Genomic DNA, 12,818 nt, shown 5'->3' on the forward strand with positions numbered 1-12,818 from the left:
AATGCTCTGCCTGAAAACAGATTATTGTGCTGAAGAAATGGCAATTTACTTCACATCAATGGGCAGCAGCAAGTTGAACTGAACACTTTAATTTAGACGTCTTTGTTTTTTCACTGTTCAGACACATTAAGAGGCAGGGAGTCATGCTGACTACAGTTGAACAGTATCTATCAACCAAGTGGACAGTTGCAAATTTGCAGTGGCAGTGAATCAGCCTACACCACAAGTGTTGATGCTCAAGTAATGCAGCTCTGACCTCAGCAGACAGGGTCATCTTAAGTTCACATTACCATTGTCACCTCTTATGTGTTCTCAGACAAGTGACCCTCCTGTTGCAGGCCATTTCTCACTCCAAGTCACAGCTCATCTACTATACTGGCATGTTGTCCTTTAACTAAAACCAGATGTGGAGAACCTGTAGAGGACGGCCCCCAATTAAAGTCAGCTTTGTGAAAAGATAAGGCAACTAGTGGAGTAGTTATACCTAAAGATTGATTAGACTGTATATTTATTATCCATTAATGGCACAGTAAAATTTGTCGTGAACATAAATACAAGTTGTTTTATATAGTTTATTACTCTATTCCGCGAATAAGCCCAGTGTGTTTAACGACAAGACAAAAAGCGGGTCATCTTCACTGATCTTTTATTAGATGAATATAAAAACTGATCATTTCAGTCTAGCAATCTGGAAAGCGGTAAAGAACCGAGGGTTAGGCAGTCAAGAAAGTCGGGTTAAGGTTGAATTAAGCAGAAGGTGACAGGGCTTGCAGGCTCGTCTTGACGGCCGCTAGGTTGGCCTTCCAGGAACTGAGGCTGTCGGACAGCTGCTGCCACTGTTGCTTGCCGAAGGTGCGATGTGTGCTGTGGCTGATTTAGTGAAGACAGAAAAGCAAGAATGTCAAAGTGATAAAAAATAATGCGGATTTTAGGTCATCATCATAGATTTCTCTTAATAAAACTGTGAAAAACATATCAAAATTGACCTAATATCTGCATTAAGTCCTGAAATATGAAGGCAGAATTATGCAAACTAAAAAAAAGTTTCTACACAGGTGATATTTTTCTGGAGACCAGCGTTCAAAAGTCTCACATCTTTAAGCAACAACAGACACAAGGATGCAGTGGCAAAATTCCTGAATGCAACAGTAATCCTCTTACTAATTCTAATCAATTCTTGCAGTCAATTATTGGCATACCATAAAGAAGTAAAAGAGCAAGCACCCCTAAATCCTGCAACAATCTTCAAATCAGTATAAGACAAAACAGAAAGCCTCATACGAAACAGTGTCTTGAATGTGAGTTTTGTTTTTACATCAACATTATAACATTTCATCAACGTTCCTGCTTTTGAAAACCAGCAATCTGAGTCACCAAAAAGCCCCAACTTCTGCTTAAAGGAAGGATGCACAAGCACTGCAAAATGACATAGTTAAGTAACAGAATAACGAAACCTTATGATCAACACATTGTTCACTGCACTGACAAATAAAAACACTAGTCATAAGTCAGTGTTTTAAGAACCCATGCAAAGTATGTTAAACACATAGAACTCAAAATGCTACACAGTGAAGCCATGTATGACGGTGTAATAAAGGTTCTTACCTCACAACAACTTTTTGCTGTGTCTGATCGATTTTGCAGTACACCATTTTGGTCCGAACAGCTACGAAGCAAAAGAACACAGGACAGGAATAAAGTGGCAGCAATAGAAAGCAAAAGAAAGCTTGTTCCAGGTAACTAGCTCGCCAGCTGTTTCTGCACTATGACTGCTTGTTAGATTTTTGTCTGACATGATCCCTTCTTGCACTGACATAATGCATAGGCTACGATAATCTCACAAATCAAGACAGCTGCAGCTTTTTGGAGGGAAGTGCTGCAGTAATTCTCCACCAGCTGCAAAACACAGAGGCATAATTCTAAACGCCTGACACATTCCTATAGAGGAGCTAACAGGTTAGGAACTGGGAATACTGGGAATACTGGGATCAGCAACAGTACAGAAACATTTAACTTTTTGTTCATGTTTTGAATGTCTTGTGTGAGTTAATGCAAATGTCACACTCTCAGCACCAGTTGTACACGCAGCAGTAGAGAGATGCAATGGCATGCCTTATATAAGTATTCTACCCCATCTAAATTTTCAATTAAAATACCTAAACTGTAAAGAAGCTAAAACTAACAAATTCCAAAGATTAGACTGCATGCATAGGATATCCTGTCATACAGAAGAAAAATACATGTTGGTCTTTATCTAATGAGCTGTGAGTGTCTCTGTCCATACTGTGAACCAGCCTGCCTTAAATGCAGCTTTGCATAGCCACTATTCAGTCACTTTCCTTGTCGTTGATTTGTGTTGTGAGAAAGTGAGCGTTTAAGGAAGCTGGACGGCAGAGATTTACTGTAGGTGAAGCATTCGTACCGTCAATGACAAAAGCCTCAACGTCATCAGCTCCAATCTGCAGTTCCTGTTGCATGGTGTCGAAGGAGATCTCCTTGAATTCCACCGCCATGCCCATGAATGTCAGCAGACGCATCTTGGCCATGTTTTGCTCGTGAGACAGGCCTGTAGAGAAACACGCAGGGATCATTAAGCACAAAACAGTCACAGTCAATTACTCTGGACTCGGGGAGTTTCCCTGTGATAATTGTTTCTACATTTAGGAGCATGCAGTCAGGGAATCTACTCATTAACACAAACATCGCTCCACACTGTCTGTTTTGAGAGTCCATCCTACACATGCTTTTAATTATATCTAAACCTACAGTAGTAGTGAGAAAAAAAAGACACACTGCTGACACACACATTCTTGTACTGTGTTGACACAGTACAAGAATTAGGGTGAAACTCTAGCTCCGTCAGACAGAGCACATACTCAATGACAAATAATCTCTTAAAATCTTCTGTCACACACACAGTCAATAATAAATTTCTCATTTATTAACCTGTATCTTACTTTCTGTGTAATTTCCAACATATGTGTTTGTGTATGTGTAAAACTGATGCAAACGTCAGATAAAGCTGCAGTTACTTACCAAGAGAATCAATGAAGTCTTTGTTACTCTGGTAAAATTTGACATATGCTGCTAGTTTTGCACTCACAAAGATGGTTAATAGCTGAAAAGGGCAGAGGGAGACGTGTCATTATATAATTGTACAATTGGCTGGATGACTGCTGTATTCATAGAGGTTGAAAATTGTTATTAGATCCAGTCAAGATTAAAGTTACAACAAAAAGACTGCTCATTACTCTGTCTTTCTGCTCCCTGGTTTGTCCTTGTTATGTAAACACAGTAATAACTTCAGAAATGCCACTCCACTGTCCTGTCAAAATACACACCCTAGAAAACACTCATTCATTGTCTCAACCTGTTCAGCTGGTAGTGTATATACAACCTTGTTGGTCATCATCCAAGCCTATTAACTAGTCACCAATTTGTTATTGGGTTGTGCCTCTTTGAGTTGTCACTTTCAATACATGTTAAAAAAAAAAACAATGTTTGTGCATGTTTGTGCTCATGTACAGGACTAGAGGAAATGAAAAGGGAGGAGAGATGTGTTGAAAGGACGCAGTGGGAGGGTACTTATGGCACAGGCTAAGTAAATATGCTAACTGGCTGAATACCAACAGTCTTTCTCCAGAATAGCAAACGCCACTTTTAATAGTGTTTTGAAAAAAACTCTGCTCTTCCTTCAGTAACTCACATCATGGATGAGCTCTCCCTCCAGGAAGCGAACAGGTTTCAGGGTGAGCAGGTGGTCAAACAGGAAGGTGTTGGGGTCTTTGAGAGCACGGACAATACATCTGAAAGAAAAAAAATAGAATGCAGGTGCATGTAGGTGAGTGAATGGGATAATATTGAGGCGAAAATCATAGTTATTAAACAAGTTGCCCAAGTTTACCTGTGGGCATCCACACGCGCTTGTGAAGCATTATCTTCTGTGTAACTTCCCAGCAGCTCAACCATCACTTTTGCTGCAGCCTCACTGTGAAAAAAGGAATTACATTGTTGAAAACTCTTTTAAAGTGAGAGAACGCACTTTGAAAACAATACACACTCGTATAGAGGTCTTAGAGCCAGATGCATGTAAAGTATATACATAAAAAGAAAACATATTATGTCTTAATAACTGCCAGTCTATATCAAATGAGAAACACAACATGTCATGAAAATACAATGCATCATGTATCAACACAGAGAAAAGACATTTAATGAAAAAATTTAGGCTCAAACAGAGCTAAGTTACAGATATGTACATTGAAAACACATAATTTATACAAATACTGTGTACTCTTTTTCAAGCTTCTGTCAGTACTAAAATATCCACTACACAGTTACCTTTTTTTGCAGTCAACCAATGCTTCATACACAAGCCTCAAAAGTGTGTGCTTCTTCTCTGTGTTCAGGTTCCAGTCAACAATCCATTTGCGCACCTGATTAGAACCCAAACATGCATCATAAGTCAACTGCACTAATAAATGCAGCCTGTGTGTATATCAACATGCGATAGGCAATCATTTTTCATTTAACCGCCTTTATAGCTCAAACTAAAATACATTATTAGATTAGCAGTGTTTGTGATCAGTTATTTCAGTTAATGTTGATGAGCAGACGTACCTGATCAAGGTCAGTGGGGATGAAGGAAATGGCATTGCAGGTGGCAGCCACCTTGATGAGGCTACAGAAGACGGTGTACCTCACTGGAGTGTTCTCATCCATGCCATGGAACAGGTTACTTAGCCTGTAACACCACAACATAACAGAGATAATCAAGTGTTTATACAAAGACGTTATTTTTTACATAGTTACCTGCTTGCTTTGAAAAAGACACGACAGGACTCACAGCTGCATCCTGAGGGAGGGTCTCTCTCCTTCTCGGAACTTCACCAGTTTCTCGCAAAGACTTTCAATGAGAGCTTCCTGCTTCTCCGTCTCCAGGATCAACAGGAGCGATACGATGCTGTTCATGACGCTCTCGACATCTGCAGAGAGACAGACAGATCAATGACAAAGTGCTATTCACCCAAGAGCAGCTCCACTGCATTTACCACGTTTAGATTTTAAATAGTACATTTAACAGCCATCAGGTGTAAATAATGTCATACTCAGTGTGTACATTTTAACGTTTAATCCAAGCCAGTGTTAGAGTCCCACACATGCTGGATCTTTGGAATAGTCTCCAGAGACCCTTTATAAAACTGGGTCATAGCAGTTGCTAATAATAACACAGATGTTTCTTCTAATAATACAAGTCGTAAAATATCTACGAACATAGAAGGATTATTGTAGGTCTATTGTTTTATTACTTTATTTATTTATTTAAAAAAAGGCCATAGGTAAGAAACAGAGGTGTCCTCCCTCATCACCTACCTTTATCATCATCCTTGAGGCAGACGTCACACGCCTCGATGATCTGAGCCAGATCTACATGAAGTCCACCTTCAGCGTTCTCTTCAGAGATATCAGCTCCTTTAGACTTGATGTAGGCTCTCAGCTCTGAAGCCTGAAACGTTATACAGCAAATTAACACATACTTGTGGATAATTCAAATCTAACAGCAGAGAGAGTCCCAAAATACAAATATGCAACAGAGTGTATGTTACGGTAAAATGATCTTTTGTACATTTTTACTTATAAATACACTGTCAAGTCTTATTGTTGTGTATCACTAATGTATATACTACAGTTAGAGAAGATTAATTGTTGTTTCAGCGAAATTCTTAAAAGCAATTTAAATGTTTGCACTAGCTGTAGCTATCTAGCCTGCAGGGTGCTTTCAACGTCTTTGTTTATTTAGATTTTTTGCTAACAGCTAGCATTTTTCCTATTCTTGCGTTACAACTTTGAGGCCAATTATAACCGCTTTGGCAGTAAAGGCATTGACCTAAAAACGGCTAATAGCACCTTTTCTCAGCAAAGTTACATACAAATCATCTAAACTGCTTATTCAATGATATAATTCCTCATAATGTGCTGCCACACAATCCACCAAGTAGCCACCAATCAGCATGTATCTGCCCGCTGCTAGCAACTAGCATACTAGCTTTTAAGCTAGCTAGCATGCTAAGTTATCTGGTCGGACAGTTTCATTTTGGCACCTCGTCTGCCAATAGGGCAATGCTGAATACATTTTTAAAGCCATTGGTCGTACCTGGTCTTCTTCTGTGATGTCGATAAAGGCCGGGACGCTCATTTTTGGTGCTTTTGTGAGCCTAGATGATGAAATCCACGCTCCTACCAGTGTTGAGGTCTGAGCGGAAAAGAAAAGGCAACAGCGCCGGTGACACACTTTCTGTTCCGGGTCATGTTGTTAAAGCCGCAGCAGCAGCCTCAAATAAAGGATGCCTCAGGTCTGTGTGACTTATAACTTTTAACCCACTGAACTCTAATAGTTGCTCGACTTTTTAAAATTTGCTCCTATCAGAGTTTTACTTACTGTTGGCTCATTTTCAAATCTGAATCAATTCTGCACCGATATGTAGACAGTGCTGCCATGGTTAGAGGTAAAGAGACCTCAAAACCGTCTTCTGTACAATATAGCAAAATTAAAATGTCATAAATCATAAAAGAAGGAAAAGCGAAAGTTGAATTTATTTGATTATTTATTCTAAAAAAATGGACATTTTCTGAAGTGTCCATAGGTGTCCACTTTTTTGTCAGGCCAGTGTTGGTCATAGTTTAGCCAGTACATGCTTCTCAGTTGTGCCAAAGATTGCAGAGTTTTTTGTTTTTTACAGAATCTGGTTCGAGCAAATTGTTTAGTTTTTTATCATATTCTTAATGAGATATGTGGAATAAAGCAATTTTGATTAAATATCACAAATTTAAGCTGAGATTTCATTTAATTTTGTGACAGAATGGCTTAATTCTTAGATCAACATGTGTTGGAAAGTTAAAAGTCTCACGATTCTCTATGTTTTTACAGTTTGTGCCTGAAACAAATGGTGTAATTTTGGTCTAATTTTTAAAGATAACGTGCCTTTCAGATTTGCGAGCAGGTTTTGGGGTTCAGAGGGTTGAAAACTCTTAGTACCACTACTATGCAAATGAATAGTGCTATAAGATAAGAGCATCCAGATAGGTTTGAAAATCATTTCTGCATTGCTTCAGCCTGTAAAGCCCCATTCCATCAGGGATCAGAGGACCTCCTAAATTTTAATAGTCACCCCAACTTCCTCCAGCTTTCATTTTTTTCTGATCAGATCTATCAGTATCCTCTCTGGAAGATTAACCCTGGATGTCTTGGATGAGAGTTACTGAGGTGAACCTGATCCCCAAGAGAGGTTATCTGATTAAGCAGCAGTCCATGTTTGTGGACCACCGTGGAGGGGCTGACCCAGAGCTTTCCAACTTGGAACCTCTGTCAGATGTCAGAGGGCAACTCTCTTCCATCCTACACCCGCTGACCTAGGGGTGTGCATGTTGGGCCCCTGTGCCAAGTGGGATCCTGTGTATTGTTACCATGCCAGGTCACTTGCTTATTGAGGTGAAGAGGGTAAGTGGAGCAGGAGGTCACCTTAAAACTATGGAGTCGGGTTACTCACATTTGGGTGTTGAGCCGGCAGCGTGCGATAGTGTGGAGTGTTTCTCGTTTCCAAGCTGCACAGCTCACAGTTCATCCATCATGAAAATATGCACGTTATTGGGGATTCATAGCCTATGGAGACACATCATGCCATGTCATAATTTCTTGAAAGTCTGCTTGTCACATATTTCTCTTCGCAGTTACAGTAAGGGAACTCAACTCTGTTGCGTTCAACAGGACAAATGCCTCAAAATAGTGTGCTGAGGGGAAAACGGCTGATGGAGTGTTTCACCATAGTGCTCATATGATGCGTCATTCTGTTGGGAAGGCAAGTGCCTGGTACCAAATCCCACCTTCGCTCTCTCCCTGCCCTTGTACGCTGTCATGGCAAAGAATTTATAGCCGTTTCTCCACAAGTGTGCTTGTGTAACTCTGAGGCTTTCATTATCTGATTAACAGCTGTTGTCAAGTGCCTGGTGTATTTCAAGTCCCGAATAAGAGTTTTGGAGGCTTTGAAGCTCCAGGTGCATGTGAGACATTTTTTTTTTGTCTCCTTTAAAAGGTCATTAAAATGCCACAGTGTGTTGTGATGCTCCATAGTCTTTATAATATGCATTACAGAGTGACCTGAAAATAGCACCTATATTGAACTACAGTAAATCTTCAACTCCAAGGAGCCTGTACCTGGTACATGTATTAAACTGGGATTTAGTCTGCTTTATGTCATGCTAAATGTAACCTGACAAAGTAGCCTTCACAAGATTTTTTAGCAGCAGATCACGCATTTTTTTCAGGAACTTGCACTGATGTGTAAAAGGGTGTTTTTGCTGGTGGATGTGTGCAAAATTCAGTGGAAGTCTGTTGGTAATTCTGCTTTTGTCGGACACTCTTGAAGTCACTTCCCTTAAGGTTATGAAATTTTACAGATATTGCCAAAGATAATTCATATTATTTTACCTTTACATGGGGGATTTGTTGCTTCACTTGAATATTATTCTCTGTAAGTTTGTGAAAGTTTTTGAAGCTGCAGGCTCATGAAATAACTATGAAACACAATTAGTTTAATTTAAAGAAGAAAAAGCAAACTAATTGCTTTTCTTGTTCCTTTTAGTGAAATGTTGAAATGTTTCAACACCGTTCTTGTATGAATATGCATGTCTGCCTACAATATATCTTAGTCTGCTAAAGCTATTCACAAAGTAATATTTGTTTATGTGAATGTGTAGTTCTGAAATATGTACGTAGTCAGTTTGTCTGTACTGACCTCATCCCTGTTTGCTCAATAGGAAATAGCACATGCTCTTCCTAAACTGTTGGCAAATTGCCTGCTCAGCCTCCTCAAAGATAAATGACTGTGTGTTAAGAGTTGGTTGAGCCCAGGTGTCGGCTTTCTCTCTGTCAGCCGGCCAAGTGGTGAGTATCCATGTAAACCAGTCTCATGGTCATCATCCAACATGGCTGCCTACCTTCCACCCACTAATTGTCTGGTTCCCACAGTTCTGCCTGCTTTCACAGTCTCGGAAAAATCCCCTTGCTCAGGCTCATCTATCAGCCAGTGACCTTGTCAGAGTGCATCGCATGAGTAACTTCCCTATTTCCCGAGGTGTAGCAAATTGCTTGTTAATTACTTATAAGCTCACCCAGACTTCCCAAAAACATACACACAAATGCAATTAAGGAATAAACAAATCGAGCAAAAGCCTTAAATATGTGTTAGTAGGGAGTTCGCAGTGGTCTAAAGTATGCAAAATCCCATTGAGCCATTATAATGGAATTTTATTGTCTGAGATTGTAGAGCTATATTGTGTATTAAACCTTTGGGATTCCTCCTGGTTTTTATGTGTTTTTTAATAGTTTATTGTTAATTTAAAAAGGTGAAGTAATCAAATGGGTTTTTTTGGAAGTTTCATTCAGTTTGCATGAACCTCTTTGGGCTATTGCCAACTTGTTTTCACTATGTTCTGACATTTTATAGATTGATAAATTAGTTTTTCTGCCCCCTACTGGCAACATGTTAATTTATGCAGCTTTTAAAACCCCAAATCTCAGTTTAATGCTTATAGAGAAAAACACTTTATCCTGCTACCATAGCAGTATGTGTGTGTGTGTGTGTGTGTGTGTGTGCTTGATCACAGCTCATTAAACTGACTGTCTGTAGTCTATGATAGCTGTTCAGCGCCTGTGATCACTTATCACCTCTTCCACCGGATGATCAGTCACACTGCCCAGCTCCAATCAGACACACCTCTGACTCAGTAAAATTAATTAACAGTTTCTTCTGCTAATTCAAATACCGCAAAGTCACACGTGACCAGAAGAATAAGACTGGCACGTTAAATACCACCGTTATCTCGCCATATCACTTAATGACCAGTTTCATATCACACTAAAGACCACAGCAATCAATCAATGCGATTTTGCATTTGCGGTTTTGAGCTATCTGGGGTCGTTAATCCCCCTATGTGGAATGTGTGTGTGCTCTGTTTCAACCCAAATGGCAGCAACAAAAATAAAAAGCTACAGTCTTCCAGGAATTCTGACGTTCCTGTCTGGATAGATCGAGTCACTGCAGCAGGACTGGGGTTCCGTCAATGATGGAGTGGTCTCCTGTCATCAGAGACTGTTTATGTTACACACACTCGAGGAGAGACAATAGGAGTTTAAAAGGAACAGTCAAACAAAGAATCCCTTTTTTCCTCAGTTATAGATATAGTGTACGATGTTTGGCTTGAAGCTATAGATGCCAGACCTCAGAAATATTATCCAGAGGTGAGTGTGACTCTTTAGAAGTGAAATGCTGTTTAGACTGTTTAATCAGTGCTGATGAATGTAATGGTGAAGACAGAGAACAGGCGACCATTAATACTTTCTCAACGATGAATTTAATCTCTCAAATGTGAGTGACAATTTAAATAATATTTTGTTTCAATTTTCTAAATGATAAGTAGAAATGACCATTAAAATTTATTTGCAAATCTGGACAGTTGTTGACAGCAATCGACTGAATTTTAGCACAAAAGCAAAAAGCATGAAAAAATGTATATTGTTGTACAGGGATTGAGACAATTGCAGTAAATCGGCATTTCCCTGAAGCCAAGTGTCAGAGGTTACAGTAACATTCTGCGCTGATTGTGGTAATTTGTATATTTTCCCATCACTGTTCACATACCTCGGAGTCATCCTGTAAACTTTTGCTCTCCTAGCCTCAGAATGAGGCTCAAGGGTATGACAACAGGCAGAAACCACCAGAGATATCTGAAATGTTTTCTGATGACTTCTTACGCCCCAACCACAGCTGCTAGGGTGTGACACCATGGAAGGGGCTGTGGTTTACTGTAAAGACCTGATAGAGACTGGCCTTGATTCTGACGCACAGGCACCTGCTGGGATGAGACAGAGGTTATTCAGCAAAATTTCAGTACGACACTGATGTGTGAAATATGCTAGTTACACATTCTAAACTAAAACTTCCACAGAACTCAAAGCTTAGCAACTATCATTCACAATGTATCATAGACCTGTAGTAGTTTAGGATTCTTGCTCATTCATTCCCATACAGTGATCTCTGAACAAGATTATTCTAACCTGAGTCAGAGCTCCTATAGTACATAAAGCCATGAGTAAGATGGAGATGCATAGTGTGGAGGAGTATGTGATGTCCTTTACTTAAATGTTGTAAATAATACCACTCTGAGCAGGTTTTTTGAGGTATAATATTGTATGTTTGATTTGGAAAAGGTCTACATCACCATTATTTTTACAGTAAAGACTAATGGACCAATATCCAGGTATTTAAAGCAGTTTTTTTTTTTTTTTGTTGTTCCTTAACAAGTAGCTGACAGTAACATTAATGGAAACACAACATGCAAAATGTCCAGAAATTGTGCTAATACACTGCTTCATGCCCAGTAATTTTATTGTAATATTTCATTTGGTGGATTTCTTCTGTAGTAACAACTTTCATAGTCCAACAACTATTAAAAGCATACATTTGTTGTTGGCCAAAGAGCGTGGGCTCTTTATTTTAAGTTGATCCCAAATACAGTGCCGTGAAAAAGCATTTGCTCCCTTCTTGAATTCTTATTTTTTTGAATACATCCCTCCCTTCAATATTCAGGACCATCAAACAAATTTAAATATTAGACAAAGATAACCAAAGTAAACACAAAATGCAGTTTTAAATGATGAGTTAATGTTTTAAGGGAAAAACAGCTATCCTAACCTACCTGGCCTTATGCGAAAAAGTAATTGTCCTCCTTGTTAAATCATGGATTAACTGTGGCTAATCACATTTTTTGGAAAGCGAGTTCAATTTCACTGACCACACCCAAGCCTGATGACCTCCAGACCTGTTATATCAAGAAATCACTTAAATAGAACCTCTCTGACAAAATGAAGTTGGCCAAAAGATCTCAAAAAGCTGCAGCAAAAAGCCGCGATCCAAAGAAATTCAAGAACAGATGAGAAAGTAATTGACATCTGTCAGTCTGGAAAGGACTACAAAGCCATTTCTTAAGGTTTTGGACTCCAGTAAACCACAGTGAGAGTCATTATCCACAAATGGAGAAAACATGGAATAGTAATGAACCTTCCCAGGAGTGGTCAGCCTACCAAAATTATCCCAAGAGCACAGCGACGACTCATCCAAGAGGTCACAAAGGAACCCAGGACATCATCTAAAGAACCGCAGGCCTCCCTTGCCTCAGTTAAGGTCGGTGTTCATGACTCAACAATAAGGAAGAGACTGGGCAAAAATGGCATCCATGGCAGAGTTCCAAGGCCAAAACCACTGCTGACCAAAAAGAACATAAAGGTTCGTCTTACGTTTGCCAACAAACATCTGAATGATCCCCACGACTTCTGGGAGAGTGTTCATCAGACTGGGCAAGATGAAAGTTGGAAGGTGTGTGTTTTGTTACATCTGGTGTAAAAGTAACACAGCATTTCAGAAAAACAACATCATACCAACACTCAAACGTGGTAGTAGTGTGATGGGGCTGCTTTGCTGCTTCAGGACCTGGACGACTTGCTGTGATTGATGGAACCATGAATTCTGCTATTTACCAGAAAATCCTGAAGGACAATGTTCAGCCATCAGTTTGTGACCTCAAGCTGAAGCACACTTGGGTTCTGCAGCAGAACAAATGATCCACAATACGCCAGCAAGTCGACATTTGAATGGCTTAAAAAAAATGAAGGTTTTGGAGTGGTCTAGTCGAAGTCTGGACTTGAATTCATGTTGTGGCATGACCTTGAAAAGGGCATTCATGCTCGAAAGCCCTCCAGTGTT

General features: G+C 39.6%; 1 protein-coding gene across 1 annotated transcript; it reads right to left on the minus strand.

The window, feature by feature from the left end:
• Nucleotides 1-629: 629 nt before the first annotated feature.
• On the minus strand, nucleotides 630-6,309 carry eif3m (eukaryotic translation initiation factor 3, subunit M). The gene is made up of 11 exons (XM_023282950.3): nucleotides 6,155-6,309; nucleotides 5,374-5,506; nucleotides 4,847-4,985; nucleotides 4,621-4,744; nucleotides 4,342-4,436; nucleotides 3,905-3,988; nucleotides 3,707-3,806; nucleotides 3,037-3,118; nucleotides 2,423-2,566; nucleotides 1,606-1,666; nucleotides 630-870 (listed from the first exon to the last, which is right to left on the minus strand). The coding sequence occupies exons 1-11, from the start codon at nucleotides 6,194-6,196 to the stop codon at nucleotides 747-749; spliced, it is 1,128 nt and encodes a 375-aa protein (XP_023138718.1). The 5' UTR covers nucleotides 6,197-6,309; the 3' UTR covers nucleotides 630-746.
• Between the last annotated feature and the right edge of the window lie 6,509 nt (nucleotides 6,310-12,818).

Source organism: Amphiprion ocellaris, chromosome 1 (genome assembly GCF_022539595.1).
Source record: "Amphiprion ocellaris isolate individual 3 ecotype Okinawa chromosome 1, ASM2253959v1, whole genome shotgun sequence".
In the NCBI taxonomy this organism is placed as follows: domain Eukaryota; kingdom Metazoa; phylum Chordata; class Actinopteri; family Pomacentridae; genus Amphiprion; species Amphiprion ocellaris.